This window comes from Pomacea canaliculata, linkage group LG3 (genome assembly GCF_003073045.1).
Source record: "Pomacea canaliculata isolate SZHN2017 linkage group LG3, ASM307304v1, whole genome shotgun sequence".
Classification (NCBI taxonomy): Eukaryota; Metazoa; Mollusca; class Gastropoda; order Architaenioglossa; family Ampullariidae; genus Pomacea; species Pomacea canaliculata.
Window position 1 is genome coordinate 10284162 of NC_037592.1, and position 20958 is coordinate 10305119.

The following is a 20958-nucleotide window of genomic DNA, read 5'->3' on the forward strand; positions in this document are numbered from 1 at the left end:
ACCAGGGCGAATAAGCGTCTGCAACTACAGAACTATTTATGGACGAAACCGGCTGTAGGCGAACAGTTCAAAAAAATAGAAAGAGTGGTCGGGGTGAAAAACATTCCAGTGAAACGTCTCGGTTTACAGACTAAACTAAATAGTGCGTGAAAAATATAAAGCATTCATGTGAAATGTCTTCTCTTTGTGAAAATACTAGTCAAGCTTTCGCAAATCGGATTACATGAGGACATTATAGTCATTAATCAAATTTACGAAGAAAGCCAGATCCGTTTTCGTGAGAACAACCAGTGTACATGTACGTACTTTCGACATTATTGACCACCGATTGCACGACATTTCGGTGTGTTCGCTGCTCACTTTCCGTGCCGATCCTATATACGACTTTGATTACTTTGAGGGGAATTCAAACTGCAGTACTTATATATATAACCGGAATACCTGGAGAAAACTCCCAACGCTCAGCCCTGCGAACATGTGTCACATACAAAGTGTCCCAAGCCGAGATATGAATCCAGAGCCTCGATCACACTCTGGAAATCGAACTGATCGATCTCGCCTTAAATGGGCGGGAAAGTGCGCTACTTTTTTATTATTAGAAATACAAACTCTCGAAACAATTCATGTCCTTAGTATCGCAAATCTGTCTAAACTCTATATTTCTATATTGTTTTACTGATCTGCTAGCTTGGAGAGCCTGATTCGAAATATTGTGTGTGTAAGAGAGATCGAGAGAGAACAAACGCACGTAGCCTGTAAACCATTTTTATTATTTTTATTTCAAAGGAGCTGTAGTTCGTTTCTGTTTGGTCAGCGAAAACATGATTTTGGCCAAAGGACGGAGATGCGGAAAAAAGAGAGACAAAAACACAAAATAGAGAAACGAGAACGGAACAAACGCCGAGTGCAAGACCCGTGCAGCTCTCAGGGTTAGAAAGTGCAAGACCCTTGCAACTCTCAGCTCTGTTTTATAACAAGGTGCATTTGAACATCAAAGTGCTGACAACCCCCGTCAGAGGCAGGTCGAGTATGGGAGTGTTGAACCCCCGCTATTGTTGAATGGGATGAGCGTCATGTCTTCCCCCAACAGACAGAGAAAGAAAAATGCTTTCATGAGTTTATGCGTATTACCGAGACTGAGAGCAGCAAAATACACAATAGAAGCAAGTAAACGTAGGGCAAAAACAATTTCACTGGACACAGGTTGAAACTAAGGTTGTGCATTGATTTAGGGTATTGTGGACGTAAGAATAAGTAAAAAATAAATTTAAACAGTTGCACAGAATATGTGGCTATTTATGCCTGCATTCTTAAGAAACGTAACAATTTTTAATGTACATCCACTTAAAGAAGAAATTAATGATTATTATACAATATAGTTATGGTGCCTGACGGTCACAGATATATTAATGGACTCGAATAGAGCGAAAATGTTAATTCTTATATGTTAATTTTATGTTCTGCTTTGGTTTGTTTATATTATGCTTGGACCTCCCACAATATGTCCTAATGATGAAGTCTATAACATTCAAAATATCGTATCAAAATGTAAAGTATGTGTGCCTCGAAGTGTTAGCAGTTAACGATTCTCCCTACTAGCGTTCACCCCGACCCCCACCACCTCCACTTTCTTCTACTCCTGCGATCATTCCAACTTCGTGTTTAAACATAACTCCTGAGCAGAAAAATCGACCACGGCCAGCTGACATTTGTTTTCTTTGCTCAGGTGCAACACTTGAGACTGATGAGGGCTATCTGTTTAGTTTGATTCACCTGGAGAGATGGTGGCCAGAATAGAAGCCCCTGTCACCTCTCGCCGGTCGTCTGCTCAGATGAACGGGAAAAGAGGTATAAACGTACTATATACTTCAGACGAAAAAGAGCGGCCTGCACCTCTTAAAAAAATAACTTGCCGGAAGAACGGATAAGGAAATCAGTGTTATGAAGGGCTGACTGATTAAGGCTAGACTACAGCAAAACAGCCGGCCTGGTATCACATGTTGGGAAAGCAGCTCGTCCGAGACGAGCTCTGAATTCAGGATACTCTTCAATGGCAGCACCGGACAGCTAGGACAGGACGACCCCAATGGACGAGACAGTAATGAACGTAAAGCTGGACATATAGCGATCTTCAAGAACATAGCTCTTGTATCTGCAGTTCCTCTGCTATCTCTGAATGATCAGGATGCAGGTAGCCTCTTGACACCGCCACTTTTAGGACAGGGACCACAGCTAGTGCATACCGCCTACAGGCAACATTAAAATTAAATTCAAAAAACCCTCTTAAAACTTCGTGCTTTGACTTCTTATACGATTTAGCCCTTTATTTTGCATTATATGGCAAACATCCTATACAGCAGTCAATAAATAAAAAGAAATATGTTTTGAACTCACAGACGCATATGAACACACAGAATTCGAAGTGGGAAATGAGGTAGAGTGGAGTGGGATGAGGGATATGTGATCTGTGTTTAGAGTGTAGTGCGTCGGCAACACGACAGGTATCGCCGGTAATCCGCTAGGTGCAGTATGTAACACCACTTGCTTCGCGTCTCATGTGCTATCATCACAGCTATCAGCATACCTGCCATTGTCTGCAACACAGTAAGTGAGCAAGGGTGGGTGCGGGTGCACTTTTCTGCCCTCGTGTCTGGCTGACTGTGACCAGATGAGGTTAAGAAGGCGCCCGCTTCCTGATTCACTTTAATTGCTCCTATTATCTGTACGCAGATTTGACTGTACCAGTATGAGATCACAAGAAACGCCCCTGTCTGCACAAGTCGGCGTGGTATTAACTTGTTTTCTGCTGTTCGCCGAATAGATCGACATGTCAACTTATACATGCTTGAACTTTAAAAGGACATATAGTGGGGTGAAAATGTTTACACGCTCGAACTTTAAAGGACTATTAGGGTGAAATTTGTTTTTCGAATGACCGAGTAAAGCTCATTGCAAGACACAAGGTACTATTTACCCAAATGTGGGTGAACACCTCTCTTGCGTCATTGAGATACATGTCTACAAGCATCACAGTGCACAGGAAGAGATCAAAATTGTGACCAACCCACCCATTCACCCTACTTGTCCTTTTTAGCTGGAACAATCGAGTCCTATTGTACCGTGCAGACCTTTTTATTACAGAAAAATAAAAAAGTTTTATGCACGGCAGTGTAGATTTTTTCTTATTTTTATTTAGTTTCTTTTTTTGTTTTGTTTTTAAGGTTGTAAATGTTTTCACGTAAAACCGCTTCCTCTAAGTTTTGGCTGCCATTTGAACGTCGTATATATGTCATAGCCGAGCTTAACTGCATTGTGATCATATAATCATGGGTTTAGTGTAAATTTTAAAGGGTATTTAAATTAATAGACTGCATTTATTTTAAAAGTGATATAAATTACTGTTTTAAATCTTTTTATGTGAAATTTACGTTTTGTGTGTGTATATATATATATTTTACAAAAACCGCATTTGTGCTTGGTAAAGTATTCACTGCTATGAAGCCGAGACAAGTAGTAAACGTATGTACTTCATTCAATATATTCAAAGTTTCCGTTTCAATTTAACTTACACAGTACTTAGGTTTAACATTCCTGTTTTCTTAAAATTTTTACCGTCTGACTTTATCGAATGTGTAGTTTCACACACCAGTACTCAAGCACATATACACCCACACACGCGTGCATGTATATATTCATAGTGCAACCTCCGACGTAGCACTAGCTTACACAAACGCTCTGTAATTTTCGAGCATGTAGCCTGGTTTTTATTATTATTATTATCCTTCGCCCCTGATAAGAACGAAATGAATTCGTTTACTTCCTTGATTGTGATTGTGCGCGTACAAAGCAATCTACAAAGCCTAGGCCCTAGAGCGAGTGCAAAGGTGAGTTGGGTGACACTCTGCCGAGACTTCTGGAAATGACGTAACATCCGTCCGCAGATATCATAAACACAGTTAAAAATAGTATCTGGGTGGTGCCTTTCTTTCTAGCCATGGTCAGCCTGTACACTACTGTCATGATTGTTTGGGTTTATCTGCTGTTTTCTGGTATACAGGAAGGGAGTTCTGGGATTGGGATCCAAAGCCAGCTAATAAATGCAGGCTAGCGTCCTACTTTCAGATTTAGTAAGACCCTGACTTTAGTTAAGTGCTTTATAGTTCTTACTTCAGAAAGTTCATTTTAGCTCTGATACACATTTATAATTCCTGATGTATAGGGAACAGTACAACAGTTTTATGCACGGCATAAACTTCACATACTCTTGCGTTCACATGCAAACGTCTTCATAGGTGGCGTCGATCGCCTGCACTTTCTCGGATCCTAAATCATACACCGTATTAGTGATCATATATAAGTACTATATATATATTTTTTTCGGAGCTCCCAACAAAGAAAAATTTCTATGTTCTTGCGACCATAGACAATAAAGATGTATCTTGTATCTTGTATATATGCATCATACATATTGTAAGGTCACTGATCCGATTAAGTGCACGTATGGACATCCGCTCAGTTAGAACACTTTTGCGGTTATGGTGACGCAATCAGCCACGGCGTTGCAGGAAGGCTGTACTGGGGTCTGTGCACTTGCAGGAGGAAATGCGGGTATGCGGCACAACCACAAGGCAACCAGTCGATCTCGGTGGAGAAGTGAACATTCGATACTTGGCTCTTGTGCGAATTCCTGTACACCCTAGCCATTCGTGTGTGACACTTGACCCGAGAAGATCCGAAATATAGTAAGTACCTTTTAGAGACTGGGCAGGAGGGCAGCAAAATACAGCAGGATGATAAGGAGATAAGCACTTGAACACCTTGGTTAGTTTACACAGTTACACGTCACCGGGATTTTAAAACAGGTGTCCCATGTGCGTTACATTACATTACACTGTGTCACGGGCACATGCATATCACAGGGTCTTGTGCGCTTACATTACATCAGCATGCAACAGGAGTCTGAGTTTGCATTACACGAACGTGTTACATGAATGTTACAAATGTTTCGCACGTTCCTTTGTAGACTGGCAACTGGATGGCTGGTGTGGTCATTTGAGGTTACAATGACATGGATAACACACTCACACGCCCGCGCGCGCCGTGTTCTGTTTGTAGCCACTTAGTTTGGAGAGTCCTCTCGCTCTGACTTATCAGAAAAGTGAAGGGAGTATAAAGTAGGGGACTGCCGATAGGTGGTTGTAATATATTAGTCACTCAACACGTTGATTACTACAGCTTGGCTTACCTTCCTGATCTCACGCATGCTATATAATATTTCGCTTCTCGAATGAGCTACACTACCTGCACCTGGACGTCAAATGTGCCGAGCCCACCTCACGTACACCCACTTGCATTGGGTAATTTGGGAGAATGGGGAGCGATAGCACCTTGAAGGAAGTCAATAAGCTTTTAATGTCAACAATGACGTGCCGGCAGAGGGGATCGTTTGATACAACCTGACTTCCTTTACCTACGATGCATTCTTAAATTATCAAACTTTTCAGGATGTACACGGCTGACGTCACTTTCAGATGGCAGGGTCGTTGACAGTGAGAGAAAAGGGCACTATATAAGTTTCACTCTCAAGACAGCGCATACTCAAAACAGAAATTTCTGAAATTGGTGAAAGCAGTATGAAAAATACGTACTTCGCTTGCACTCTGTGTTTCCCATCTTCCAAACTAACCATTTCCTAGTGCCTCACACGTACACTGCCTTCTTAGTCTGCACCACTCTCTATTTGTCGATCTCCATATACCATTCAAATCATGTTATCCATCCCGATTCCGGATACACCACCATTTCTTTTTTTTCTCTCTTTCTTCCTCCCTGGCTACAGCCATGTGCTATAGTCACCTGACAAATATCAATCTGCTTCCAGAATGACAAATTTTATCGATACGTGTTACACTACAGCAAAGCAATAAATAATCACTTATATATGCTGCTGCAGGTCACTCGAACTATTATATGCACTCATAGTAAATAGTTTTATTAAACATTGATGTCTCGTACGCCCATCCAGTGGTGGTTCAGTCGAAGTGTAAAATATAATCATGTAAAATATCACATTCCCCTAGGGCATTAAATACAATTCTTCACACAAGCTCAGCTGGGCTACATGTCACTGAGCCAGATCGAGTATCGACGTGCGAGAAATCATCAGCAAATTGCAGCCAATATATTTTCGTATTTTAAAGAGATGTAAACATACCAGGATGCATTTTAATACCATCCATATATCACGTGGTATTTACATTTAAATAGCTATGAATATATTACCCCATACATCAGTGTGTTTAAAACATTCTTTGACATATCCGTGAGAGGTCAGTGCATTCACAGATCGAAGTCCTGATCATAGAAACAAAACCTTTTTATTGTCTCTAATTCTCTTTTCAATAGACTTTAATCATACGTATAGTTATTCCGGTATGTTATTAGTGGGAGGTAACATTTTGGTTACGTATGTCCGTGTTTCTCGGTCGATCGCCTTTTCTCAAAAAACACAGACAGGGTAGGGTAGACGTCCTGTCCACATCAGTGAACGCCCCCTTCTTACTGTAAACATCCAGAGTTGTAGGCCTTGAAAGGCTAAACCAGTCTATAATATTTTTGGTTGTTTGCTGAACTATTCTCAAAATAATAATAATGTTGAACACATTTAAAAGAAAACTATATAATGGTACTCATTAGTAAATCTAATGTAAGGATTTGCATGAGGCATATTACATAGCAGGAGTTTCTATATCACATAGTTTACAAATATGGCGATGATACCGGAGCAACAACTGGATAATCTCATAAGATCCTCTATGTTTACCTTTGGGAGCAGTTGAAAGTCCCATGGATACCGCCGTATTGTCAAAGAGGAAGAAAATCATGTAGGTAAATTTGACATTTACATTTAATAGCTTATTACATCGCAGATTGAACGGTATTGTCTTTTGTTTTTCTTTCTTTCGATCAGAACACTGTTTCAGTGATACGTAAGATTTTTCCAGAGACCAGTATACGAATAATAACTGGTCTTGATCCATAAATTCTCCAAAGATTAAAGACCTAATAGAATAAAAACTTAAAATAACGAAACCACAGAATTGCTAGGTGAAATTTCAGTTTCCAGCTGTGATACAAAGTCTCGAACTTGGGAAGCATTTTATTTACACACATGATTTCTAGCCACCGAATCGTGCTATTCTTATTCTAAACTACAGCAATTTAGCAGTTTTAGTTTTAACACGGGGTCGGTATGAACTGAAATGGAAAACGGAGTCTGAACTGTACCCAATGAAATTTTGCTAGGAACTGGACAATTTGGAAAGTTTTAAATATTGGTGAGAGACGGCATATTAATCGGCCATCATAGTTTTTGAAAAACTCATGTATTCTGCTTTTACACAACACTTTTGAGGATGCTTTCGTAAAATGACTGCATTATATATTGACCCTTCATGGCTGGTTATTTTCCTTTTGACTTGCTATGGGTCTTTGGTCTGGACGTTCACAACCACTTTCAGAATACTTTTAATAAAAGTTTACTATTAAAAAAAGTGAAGCTCTCTTGCTGATGCATGTTCATCAGAATTTTGCTGTCATAAACTGCATTTATATTCTCCCTGAACCAGTAGCATTCTGCTTCACAGTTGAAGACATAATTTAAACCACCATGCTACAGGTCAAAGGTGCATTTACTGGAATGACTTTTCAAGAGATATTTTACAGTTAAAGCATTGTCCTTTATAACTTAAAAGCGAGATATAACAACCAAAACAAGTGACAGTCCATGGATGCTTTCATGCATATTTGGTCAAGCAACTTGATTTTTAGAAATAAATGGAAATAAAAAAATAAGAAGAGAAGAAATAATAAAATCTGATGTAGAATTTTTTGGTGCACTATTTTAAGTTCTTTTTCTTGAAACATATTAATTTGCATCTTATGCTATCAACAAAAAACACTATCAGGTCTAATGATTTTTCTTGCCTTTAAACTTCACATAACGTTTTCAATATTGAATTTTGAGTTGTGATCTGAAAGAATGTTGTGTCTTTGTAGTGTCTTTGTTTCTGCAGATAATGCTGAAATAACATATGACAGTAACTTGGATTTTTTTTTGCACTATGCTAGAACTTCTTTCCTCATAAAATATGTTTGATGCTGTTTAAAAAGGAATAATTTTTGGTTGATGTTAGGCAATGTAAAAGTTGTTGATGCTGTTAAGGTTTTACATATATTATTGTGTCTTGTGTCTTTCAGCACTTACTGATGTAGGAGTTCTGTAGACTTGATTTGGCAAAGGTGATGACTTACAGCTGACAGAAGAACTTTATTTTACAATCTGTGACAATGGCTGCCCAAGGCTGGCAGGATGGCTACCCCAATCTTCAGCCTCCCCCGGCACCTCCACGTCGCAGATCTCCAGTGGATGCTTCCATAATATCATCTTCGGGCACTCATCCCACCGCAGCGCAGCCACCAATACCCAAACAGAGGACTACTGTGAAGTTTAAGTCTGCTGAAGGAGTCGAAGGTGCTGGTGGTGGTAACACTAGTGGCAGTGAAGTTAGTTCATCTCGCAGCAGACCAGAGCTCCTCAAAACGAGCTCTTTATTTACAGGGGACAGTGCAGTATCAGAATATGGTATTGATGATTTGCCACGGCCACATTCAGTGCATGTTCCCAGCAGCTCAGGCTTTATGGCTGATCTACAAGGTATAGATTTTAGCAGCTCTTTACAACGTAATATGTTTGGCACCAGTGGCAGCCTCTCATCGCAGAACCATTTAAGTTCTTCTTTAGAAGATCTTGTGTCCAAGCCAATGGAGTCAGGGTATCCAGACATCAGTAGTGCCTTTCGGGAACTCAGGTCAGAGATGGTGACCCCAAATATGATGGTAGCACCTCCTAACTATGCTCCTCCAGGTAAAATATTTCCCAGCTACAATTCTTCAAGTGGAGGAATTGGCTATGGGTGGAATCCCTGTCTTTTAGAGCCACAAGCCAACACCCCTTTTATAGTTCCAAACAACTTGATGACACCATCAGGCAGTAGCACTGGGTCTACTGCTGGTGGGGTTTCCCCGGGATTGTCATCTTTTCAAGGGAATGGAAGTTACTCTGGACAAGGTTACCCTGGAAATCTTTCTAGTCAGCCCAGCACTAATGTTCTGGGACAGACAGCTTTAGGAGGCCCTTTCCATGGTGGTATACTGGGGGGACAAATGAATGAAAACAGTCCCTCATACACTCTCTTTCCGCAAATGCAGTCAGGGTTGACACGAGCAGCCAGCTGGACCAATATTCATGATTACAGTAAACCAAGCAAAAACGATATTGGGATCAGTATAGAAGACAGTGTTTTGCCACAGCCTCAGTGTCAAGAAGAAACTGAGGAAGCTGGCTCAAATGTTGACCTTATTAATCTTCAGCAAGGATTTCCAGAACATGAGTATCTTTCATTAGATTTCTTTGACCCTCTATATGAACGTGGGCGCAAACAATCCATTGAAGTCCAAAACCAAAATGGTGCTTTAAACTATTCAATGGGTGAGGCCTTTTCAGGGTTTTACCAAGAGAAAGGACCTGATCCAGCTTTGCGACGGCATCAGCGGCGGACTTTCGCATGAAATCTGGGGTGTTTCCACATCTCAACAACTAGAAAACAGGCCACAGAAAAAGCATGAGAGCATTGGTAACTATCAATGTGCCATTGGTTTTGAGACCTTAGCCTTAGAAATGTTTGGAACTTCAGATGAAGAGTTTCTTCAAAGCAAAAATGTCCTAACAACCAGCAATATAGAGCCAACGAACTGGCAACCCCATAGCAGACCAGATCGACCACCTGCTCACATGAGGACCTCAGAACAGGTGAGTATCCATAAACTGCAAAGGAAGTGTTGCAGTTTGACAGTCATGACACCTACTCCTACCCACAGTCTCAGGCAGTTTAAAAAGCTTCAGGAACAGAAACTTAAACCTAAAATCTTCTGTCTTGCAGAAGATGTGTAAACTGTGGAAAGTATCTAGTAATATGTTTTCTGATAATGATAACATCCACCATAAAGTAACAGAAACAGCAACAAAACACAGATAATAACATTATTTTAATAATCATATTTAATTTTATTTTTTACAGACTTCACGCTATGAAAAACTCCGGAAGAGGACATTTATTGACCCAGAAGCTGATGCTTTTTGTCAAATGGTGGCTGAGTGAGTTTAAAATATTTATAACACTTAAGGTCTTTATTGTGGTTCATCAAGTTATACTGCAACTTCTAGCTCCTACATAACACTTTTTGTCAACATGCAGGAATACAGGTATATATGCATGTAGGTTTTTCTCTTGTCACTATCTTTATGTTTATACTCTTGCTTATAGTTAAATCCAGTTTGGTTTTTCTGTGTTTTACTAGTACAAGATACTAGAACTATAAAACTACAGCATTGTTTCTTCTCAGCTCGAGTCCCCACCAGTCTCTATATGCTCAGGAGTTCCCCAAGGTTCTGTACTTGGTCCCATCTTCTTGATCATGCACATGAAGTCCCTTACTACTCTAATTCAATCTCACTCTGTATTTGATCAATCTGACAACACTTAGCTGTATACCAGCTGTTCTCCTTCTCAGGCATACACTGCTATCCAGAGCATCCAAGACTATATTTCTGATATTAGACAATGGATGGCCCTCAACAAGGTAAAACTAAATGATGAAAAAACAGAAGCTTTTATTTTTTTCAAAGGCTACATTCAAACTCTCTCTGAAAACATATCTGCTCACAAAGTGCTATCCCTGAAATACTATCCTTAACTCCCTTGTAATACTGTCTGTCGTGTTAATCATCAAGTATGGCTCCAACTGTTTACAGTATCTTTCATACCTTCATCATTGCTTTATGTTCTGTGTCTGTACGTATCTCACAGTCCACTATCTGTTCATTTATCATTACTGCTCTGCGCAGTGAGTGCGATCTATCTGTGCATTACAAGTACCCATTATTATTATTAACTAACATGCAGCATATTCCTTCCTGACATCAAACTGTTTACAACTGTCATCCATTAGAGCTGCCAATATTTCACATCATGCTTGCTGAGTATAAGTTTAGTGCTGGATTTATCTTATTATGGAAAAATTTGTTTTCCCTTTTGGCTGCCATAGACTTCATTCTAATTTTAGTTTGATGTTCAGACTTTAAAAGAATTTTTTTTCAGACTTAAAAAGAAATATACTTCAAAAGATGAAAAGACCAACCTTGGATGCTTGCTGAGTCCAGTTCACACAAACCATACCCCATCAACGCAGATCAAAGTGGTTATTCACATCCCTTTTGATTCTGATCCCGTTTCTTTCACTTGTGACAGTATGTACTCACCTTTGTATATAAATATGACTAGCATAGAAAGAGCATTAACTGATTAGCATGAGCTGCAAGACATGCTTCAGCTCAAGTTTTGGCTGCAACTGCCTGTAGATGTGATTAAAGGGATTATGAATGGTATTAAATCTTGATTTAAACACGATATTAACAAAAATGATAATTTTTTTTTTATAATGGTAGAAAAGATTATATTGATGTATATTGGCATGCACAACACAAAAACATCTTTTTGAGGCTAAAATATATGTTTAGATCCTCTTCATTATTATTATTTGATTTAGAAGCTTTAGCATTTATTTATCCATGTGCCATCACTTGAAAATATTACTTTTTTAATGCTAAACCTTGTGTCATTTTAACAATAAATGCCATTGTATCAGGTACAAATTGTTCAAGACCATGCACATTTTGTCTGAAGTGTTTACAGACTTACTGTTTTCACATTCAACTAGAGTCTTGTTTATACATTAAGTGTAACTTATGAAGTAGAAAAAGATATTTTTTAAATAATATCTGTGACCTTGGTGAAAAATGTATTTGTAGTGACAGGGATCAGTCTTTAAGGTTGTAAGCTGACTGTTGAGGGGTAATGTTTCAGCCAATACCCTTGTGGAGCATGTGATCAGCCAGGTGTTATACAGCGCCTCACCAGTTCATGGCAGACAACAAACTGCAGATGACTTTTTCCTGAAGGTGTATGACAGGACAGAGTATCTAAGCAAGTAAGTCCATTTTCTGGTATAATTGATACCTTATTCAACACCAGTTAGGTGGAAGTTTTGTTTTACATAATTTGTTCATGAAACTCTTGAGTTCAGCCTGTAAACTATTGCGTTAGTGTAGTCAGTGACGTTTCTGTAAATTTATGGTGAACAATTTTAGTTTATAGATTTGGAATAATTATAATAATTGAAATAATAATAATAATAAGTTAGGAGAAGGGTTGTTTGTGTGTGTGTTGCTAGGTGATGTGCGTGAATTTTCTTAAGGCATATTATTCCAGTGCTAAAGTTGCATAGGATTTTAAATGGGTGCTATTCTTCTGTCAGTGACCAGGCTTTATCTAAGTTTGAGTATATTCACCACTGTCTGAAACTGGATCAGGATGTCACATTTGAGATGGTTACACGAGAGCAAGTGATGAGACCTTTTATAAGAACGGTCAGTTATATGGTGGTAAATTAGTTTATTTTCTTTTAAAAAGAAATAGTAGAATAGCATTATTTTCAATGTGGCATTTTCATGTTTTAATTTCTATTGTTTCAATTTCATTCATATTTTTTAAAAGCATTAATTTAGAGATTGCATAATTTGTCAGTTTTTAAAGTCCATTTTTTTTTTTTTTTTGCTTTTCTGTTTCGGGGGCTTTTAAAAGAAGTTTGTATGCTTTACAGGAGAGTGTTTTCTGTAACTTACAGAATACAAAATATTTTTCAGGTGGATGATGATGCTCAGATGTTGTACTTCCCTCGAGAATACATTAAAACTGATGATGAGGCTGTATCAAAGTGAGAAGGCTATTTCTTTTTTTTTTATATGAATGTGTTGTTCCATGCAGATTTTGTATATGTTGGATTTGCATGCATATGTGTTTGTGTGATTGCATTCATTGCAGACAGTACATAGCTGCTTGCTTTTTTTCATTTGAGTGTAAACAAGATTCAAGTTTCACATAACCTTCTGACAGCTAAGAACCTGGTCACACCCCACCTAAATGAGTGACTTCTGTCAGTAGTACAAGAAATTCAATGCAGCATGCATCCCAGAGTGAAAGAAGATGTTAAAAATATTTTCTTTTTCTTTAAAATTGTTCAAATAAAAATTACTACATACAATATTTTACCTGATGAAAAATGGTGATGCACCACAAAATTTTTGTTTTGAAACAGAGAATCACTGGACATCCTTCTTGAGAACTTCTATGAGGCAGTTGACCAGCTGAGTGACAAAGTGATGCAAAGTCAGACTGATTACAGCCTGGTGCAGGGTGTGAGACAGTCAGTAAGGGCCATCTGTGCTGCTCTGGCCAACATTGAGACCATCGATGTTGTTAAGTCAGTCGATCGGCTTGAACGGGTGGTAGCTGACATGGTTGTAAGTGTTTGATAAGCTGCTTGTGATTTTCAGGAGCTTCTGAAGTCTGAATATTTTCAGATTGTATATTATGCATATATGTTATGCATTTTTGTGCTTATATGTTATAGATGTGTAAAAGTATATACAGGCATGCATGCATACTTGAAATTTAATTATGTTAATTACAAACATTTGGCATGCTTGACTCATTATGAAGGTGGGAGTTTATGCTAGATTATTACAAACATTCATTTGCACATGTGTATGTGTGCATGCGCACGCAGGCCTCTGCCTGTATTTATGTTATTTTAAATCAATGTCAAAACAGAGTCCTAAGAATCGTGCTGTTAAGATCATGGGAGGCAGCACTGATGCAGATACTATTGATGCCATTAAGTATGTATTTAACACTAATTTAATTTTAAATGTTTATGTTTTTTTTCTGATCACTTTTGATCTGTGTTCTTTATATGTACATGTGGCATCATTGCCTGCTATTTTATATTTTTTTCCTCCCCGATAATATTTGATCTGCCTGGAATGCCCTAGAAACTAATCTTTTATTTTCATAATTTGAATTAATAATAATTGTTTTTCTGCTTTATATAATTTCATGCTGTTCTTTGTAAGTCAAAGAATCAGTCACTTTCAGACTTTTATTTGTGCAATGGCACTGAGTCGTGTATATTTATTTTTGCCTCTTTTTGCAGTGTAGCCATTCGCTGCTCTTTTGTTGAGGAGTTACAAGAAGTGGTAGATCAAGTGGTGGCAGCTGTGCGACAGCTGGTACGCATGTACTGCCAAGCATACCACACTGATTTCTTCTTGGGATGTTCTATAGAGATTCCACATGGTATGTACGAGACTGTCTGTGTTTGGAGGTGCCTACATGTATTGTATATAAAAATATATACGTGTGTAAGAGAGAGAAAGGTGTATGCATGTGAATGTACATTGGCAATGTATGATTCCGTGTAAATGCATTTCACTTTTAATTGGGGAAGTATACATTAAAAGTAGTATATATTTTTATTTATAATAAATTTAGGGAATAACTGTGTAGTTTCTCATACCTGGAATATTATGTCTACCTTTACCTTTTTATGGTAAGTAAACCCTTTATGCCAAAGTGTTATATTGAGAATTCATTTTCACTATGAAATCTATGTTCAAGGTGTTTGCCCTTGTGTGTGTATTATGTATACAGACCAAACAGAAGTGACAAGTATACGGGACAGCTTTATTGTTAACATCGCAACTGCACATCGACTTCCAGAGTCTGTACAAACTCAGTAAGTCAGTTGATTGTTGGTTAGCCTTTCTATAATAAGTGTGCTGAAATTATAGTAGTTTTCACTTGTCCTACATTTTCACTGATTTTTCTTAAGATGAGAGCCCATTGATCTAGAAATATTTGAGAAGAACAACCAGCTTATAGTTAGAATATTGCCAAAATATTTTTCCATGTAACTTTATCATTGTGTCATATTTTAATTCAGTTGTTTTTCTTTCAATGCCTTTTTTAAAATTCAGAATTCAAAATAAAAAAAACCAACTAAAGCCTTAAAATAGTTGAAATATTGTGAAATCCTGTTTTAAAAATCTTAAAGCAAGATTTTGAACATCCAGATTTCTGATAGTATCCTTATTCTGCATATTGCTATGTATTTTACAGATATGATGAGTTCAAAGTTGTGTGCACCCTGTACCACGGAACACACAGACTTTATGCAGATGGGGTTACTTCTTGTCAGCCTCTCAACACAGAAGGCCTCTGTCAACGGGTGGTCTGGGATGAATGGTTAGTGTTGGGCTCCATCATTGTCCAGATGATAATTATTTTGAATGTGATTATTGCTGTGCTTTGACATATCTGAAGCATTAGTAGGAAACAAGAGCTGATGTTTGTACAGTCTTGTACTTCCAGTCACATTCAAGAAGTTGGCTACAAATGTATGAGGCCTGATGACATTTCCTGTATGACATTTTTGTAAATTTCCTTCTTTGGTGGTAAATGAAATGGTTTTTCAGTAGTTTTGGATGGGACAAATGAGTGGTTTAGGGGAGAGAAAATGAGATAAATCAACACAAAGGCAATGCATGCTTACTTGTCTCCCTAAAGATCAAATCAAAGCAGCTTATTCAAAATTGGAGGCCAATCTATTGAGTGTAGCCTGTAAGTAGGTACCAGCACACAAAATTAAATTTTTGTTAAAAATGAGTATTTTTACTGACGTGTTGGTTACAGAGACATTATAAAAGGTTTTTATTAGCAAGTGCAATCCAATGTGTAGTGAAGAATTTCTTGGGGAGGACATTCACTTAAATGGTACTATTAGTAGAGGCAGAAAAGTTTTATATATTAAGAAATGGTTGGATGCAAAAGTTACAAAAATAGGGTACCTCACTAATATTGATGGTACATTTCTGACTCTTGATGAAATTCTATATTTTGTATCTTGCCTTAACCAGCACAGACTCTTAACCTACATGGTCTGATACAGTCCTTAAAACAATATCAAAACAAATGTAATTGCCTGCTAGTCTCTCAGAATGAAGCTGCTAATAGGGGATGGGTTATCATTAGAAAGGGAAACAAAGAAGTTTTAAAAATCCTTTAAGAAAATAAAGTGGATCCATCTGCACTGAGAAATTGGGAGGCAGAATTTAAAGAATATAACTGGGCTAATATATTTCAAAAGCCCTTTTTCACTACTATAGGCACCCAGTTGAGATGGTTTTAATTAAGAATCTTATACTTGATCCTACCCACAAACTTGTTTCTTTTTAACTGTAAGCTGAATACAGCTCTAATTTTTATCGTTTGAAACACATATTCTGGCATTGTTCATCAAGTAAAGTCTTTTGAGTACAGCTATGGAATATATTAACCATAACTGTTAAGATGAAATTAGGTTATGTAAAGAAGTTGTTATATTTGATATTAGTAGAACTGAGAATATTGACAAAGCTTTGAACTTTATTTTTCATTTAAAAATGCAGATTCCTGAAGGTCATACAAACAGTGGATAAGTTTATACCTTTTCTAAAGTCAACATATTGTGGAACAAAATGTGACATCTATTAATAGCACACAAATATCCATTCAGAAACAGTGGCTCCCATTTAGTCATGTCATTTCTTAAATAACGGTATTATTTGTATAAAAAAAGGACATTTAGAGCAACTGAGGTGGCTTTGAGATAATTGCCATGTACAGCAAATGTTAAAACCAGATTTGATTTTGTGTAAGTTTAACCGGTCTTTCTGTGGCACCTGCCTCTTTACCATGCAGGGTAAGGGGAGAGGGCAGGTTAATGAAACTTTTACTTATATTGTAGCAGATCAATTGCTTTGTTAATTATATTATATTATGTTCATATTATGTTGTTTGTGCTTAAAATATTGAATTATTCTCTGTATGTTTATATGTGTAAATGTATTATGGAATAAAAAAATTGCAAAAAGCTGAAAAAAAGTTTCAAAGCAAGCTTAAAGATGATACAGTAACTGATACATATTCATGTGTTTCAGGTTGCAGTTTGAACTTCCTCTGTGTAAGTTGCCAAGGGAGATGCGACTGTGTCTGACATTATGTGGAATACGAGTCTCACAAGGAGAAAATAGAGTAGCTGATAAAAATCAAGGAGCTGATACTATCACCAAGGAAAAGATAATTATGCCTATAGGTGCTGCAGCCATCCAGCTTTATAGCCAGAGAGGGTGTGTATTGAATGTTGTCTGTTGAAGTGTAAAAAGATCATGAAGTTAGCTTTTGTAATAAGTACACCTTCCAGCTAAGAGGCATGTGGGACTCTCCATTATTATACAGGACTCTGCCCAGGGAAAGGGATGGCGGAGTTTTAAGAGCACTGGTGTCTTAGCTGTGAGGTACACTAGCCAGTTTGATATGTAGTGATATGTAGTTTTGTCACCAGATTCATCTTTACGTTTTCTGTATTTGTTTTTTATTAATCATCAGTACTGTTGTTCATCTTTCCGTTCCTTTATGTTGTCCATGCTTTGTTCTTGTCTTAAGCACTAAGAGCACGCTCCTTACGAGTGTATGTACTCTACAAATCATGCATTTTCATTATTATTATCATTATGAGAAGTACATTGGGAACAACATACTTGTTTTTAAATTTTACTTCAGTCGGTGAAACTAAAAAGACCTAAAGGTACCTCACTTTATGTTTTGAATGTTCTGTTCAAGAAAGACTCACCAGATATTTGACCTTGATTTTGTCACAGACACCTCCTACAAGGTAAACACTTGGTCCCACTGACCATGGGAATAGCAGCAGATCCCACTATGCCTTCCTGCAAGACGCTACTTCCAGATTCCATCCTTTTACAGGTAGCCTCCTCCTTCGTGTAATGTATCTGGCAGTACTCAGCAGGCTATCTTTTGGGCCTCATGTCTTCTACATACTATAACAGATAACATGAGCCTAGAAACCAAATTTATACCATTGTGCAATTAGCTGCGCATCCCAAGGTTGTAGTCTGATGAAATAGGAATGATTGGGAACAGAATGCTGTTCCTTATTCATTATCACTGGTAACTAAAAGATGCACATGGACATGTACCTGAATACACCTCCTCCCTACCACTACTGCTAGACACTACACATAGGCTTGTGTACGTACTTAAAGACCAACCTGAACGGTTTGCGTTTTTTTTTTTAGGTGTCAGTAGATATAGGTGATATAAACCTAACCTGTAAATTTCAGCCTCCAAAACCCATCTGTTAATTATCTGCCATGATTTGCATCTGTGATCAGTGAGCGCTGATAACAGTGTACTATGTTACGTTAGTGCACCATTCACAAGGTTGCCTGCAGTCAACACCAATCAGAGACAGAGAATGAGCAACCGTTTGGATTATTCAGATGCTTAAGACTGCATTTCTTGTGGTTTGAAAAACTGTTACTTTAGCATGAGAAATGCAGATTTTCAGCACCCGAATAGCCCGAACTGTCGCTCTGGTTGGTGTTGACGGCTGGCACTGTTGTGAATGGTGTGCCAACGGGTCATAGTAAACCATTACCGGTGCTTGTTGATCGCAGGTGTGAATCTTGTACCTTGGTAGTGGATAAGTAATTAACGGATGGGTTTTGAAGACTGAAATTTGTAGGTTAGGTTTATATCGCCTATATCTACCGATATCTGCAAAAAATGCAAACCATTCAGGTTGATCTTTAACATAAATCTGCACATCTTCATAGACACTTCACACTCACATGTACTAGTGCATGACACACATCAACCCATTCACCCACAACATCCCTTCCTCCCACACAGAACTATTAAAATGACTATTTCATGGAAATTATTTCAGGTAAATCTACCAGACTTTGAGAAGACTATATACTTCCCTCCTGTGGTGAAGATGGCTACTATGTGAGTATTAGAAGTAGTATGGTAGCAACTTATTTGCTGGTTCACATATTGCGTCTTTTTGATTCTTGTAGATATTTTATTTTGGCAGTGCTTTTGGTCACTCTTCATTATTAAGGTGAAGATGATTTGGTGTGATTGAATGAGTATTCAGATAAACCTTTTGGCTTCTGAATGTGCAGTTTTATGCATAAGTCTTTTTGTCTTAGTATTAGAGAAGAGACTGTAGTATCACACTGAACAAGAAACTACTATGTGAGAAACTTACAAGCTAACCTAAGCTAAAAATAACACACCATAGCATCATTCTAAATCCTAAGCATCCCTTTATAAACTGGTGATACATTGTGTTGTCTTGTAGTAGGCGTAGAGAATGGTTTGTGTGTCATGTTAAGTGACTTATATTTGTAGCCCTGGCAAATCATTTGATCAACTGATACCAGAGATACAGACCAGCATCAGTGACATTTTGGAGAAAGATTACACTGCAACGTGAGTGTTTCAGTCTGCTTCACTCAGTTTGTACATAAGGGAGTGTAATTAATTTTCTAGATAATAATTTTCCAGACACCTGAACTCGCATACATATGCAGAAAGATTTCAATTCAAGTGAAGAATTTAGGTGTACAATTATTTGCCAATTCCATTAGAGAGGAAACAACTGTTACTAAGCATTTCTTCCAGCATATAAAGAGTGCTATTATCTTTTTAGGCATTCAAAGAACTTAAATTCTTTTAAAGAATTCTTGTGACATAAAGAGCGTATAATTATGCAGTACTATTCTGTGATAATGCCCCAAGAAAGTGTAGAACCTCTGGATAAAGTTTTTGCATTCATTTTGACTTCTGACTTTTTGCAGGGGTTTTGAACAAGTTTATATTGAAGCTGTTAAGGAAAAATCACAGACAGGGTTCAAACTGGGGGGTATTACTTGGGTACAGGTGTCACGTTTTTTTCTGTAGGCTATGGTGGTATTGGATACAAGTGTCATGTTTTGTTTCTGTAGGTTAACAGCTGAAGAGATGGAGCTGGTGTGGAGGTATCGACACTACCTGTACACCAAGCCTCGAGTTTTGCCACGAATTCTGCAAGCCAAAGCTCACCATGGGTGGGACTGGAACAGTCTGGTTGATCTGACCTCCTTGCTGCAAGCTTGGCCAGTGTTGCATCCCACACAGGCTTTTGAGCTGCTGCTGCCACAGTAAGCATTTCACTTTATTGCTTTAGCCAGCATTTTAGTCCTGGAGGCTATTCAGGATGTGAGAGTGTGTTTCAAACAGAATGTGCTCAGTTTCTCTAGAGTTATTCTCCATCAGCATCTATATTTGTATTTCCTATGCTTAGCCTGGTGATAAGAAGTGCAGAGAGCCTTGCCAGAGGGGTTCCATGCTTTACAAGCATTTATTTTTGTGTCTTCCTCCCTCATTCCTTTCCTCAACATCAGACTGCTTATTTTTCCCTCTCTTCCTTTTCCCTCTCTTAACATTCACCCATGAACATTCGCACACACAAACAACACACAACATATACACACAACATACCACACACACACACACAAGGAACATGGAACATGCACACACACACACACTCAAAACACACACCACACCAACTTATTAACCCAGAATATGCTGAGAAGAAGACTTTGTTCACTACCCAGATACCCAGACCTGGCTGTTAGGGAGTTTGCAGTTGACAGTCTAGGTCGTCTTCCTGCGGATGAACTTGTACATTTTCTACCACAGTTAATACAGGTGGGTATCATGTGGTGTAACATCTATGCTCAGCATATCAATTGACATTATATGAATGACTAGAGACTGGTGCTAAGATGTGAAGTCAGTTTTTTTTGGTTGCAAGTTTAAGATGTTAGTGTTTGCTATTGTCCTTGTCTCCTACTATGGTTTAATGTTGCATCAAGCTATATGCTCGTATCAGTATAAGTTTTGATGTCTCACAGGCACTGAAATTTGAGAGCTACCACAACTCACCGCTAGCGTGCCTTTTGCTAGAGACCTCTTTTAAGAGTATTCGTTTTGCCCATCATTTCTTCTGGTGAGTGTACATGCCTGATGAAGAGTCAGTTGCTGAGAT

The 20958-nt window shown here is 38.1% G+C and overlaps 1 protein-coding gene across 2 annotated transcripts in view; it reads left to right on the plus strand.

The window, feature by feature from the left end:
* Positions 1 to 6578: 6578 nt before the first annotated feature.
* Positions 6579 to 20958, plus strand: part of LOC112559398 (phosphatidylinositol 4-phosphate 3-kinase C2 domain-containing subunit alpha-like) — a 33177-nt gene continuing 18797 nt past the window's right edge. The window contains exons 1-19 of one of the 2 annotated variants that reach the window (XM_025230623.1): positions 6579 to 6888; positions 8260 to 9871; positions 10140 to 10216; positions 11220 to 11368; positions 11985 to 12108; positions 12436 to 12547; positions 12824 to 12894; positions 13276 to 13480; positions 13791 to 13858; positions 14173 to 14315; positions 14670 to 14754; positions 15138 to 15263; positions 16997 to 17185; positions 17717 to 17822; positions 18808 to 18869; positions 19278 to 19358; positions 19874 to 20068; positions 20525 to 20618; positions 20825 to 20919. In XM_025230623.1, the coding sequence (XP_025086408.1) occupies positions 9740 to 9871; positions 10140 to 10216; positions 11220 to 11368; positions 11985 to 12108; positions 12436 to 12547; positions 12824 to 12894; positions 13276 to 13480; positions 13791 to 13858; positions 14173 to 14315; positions 14670 to 14754; positions 15138 to 15263; positions 16997 to 17185; positions 17717 to 17822; positions 18808 to 18869; positions 19278 to 19358; positions 19874 to 20068; positions 20525 to 20618; positions 20825 to 20919 (2114 nt within the window). In that variant the 5' untranslated portion in view covers positions 6579 to 6888; positions 8260 to 9739. The remainder of the gene's footprint in view (positions 6889 to 8259; positions 9872 to 10139; positions 10217 to 11219; positions 11369 to 11984; positions 12109 to 12435; positions 12548 to 12823; positions 12895 to 13275; positions 13481 to 13790; positions 13859 to 14172; positions 14316 to 14669; positions 14755 to 15137; positions 15264 to 16996; positions 17186 to 17716; positions 17823 to 18807; positions 18870 to 19277; positions 19359 to 19873; positions 20069 to 20524; positions 20619 to 20824; positions 20920 to 20958) is intronic. The other variant, XM_025230622.1, reaches the window with a different exon arrangement.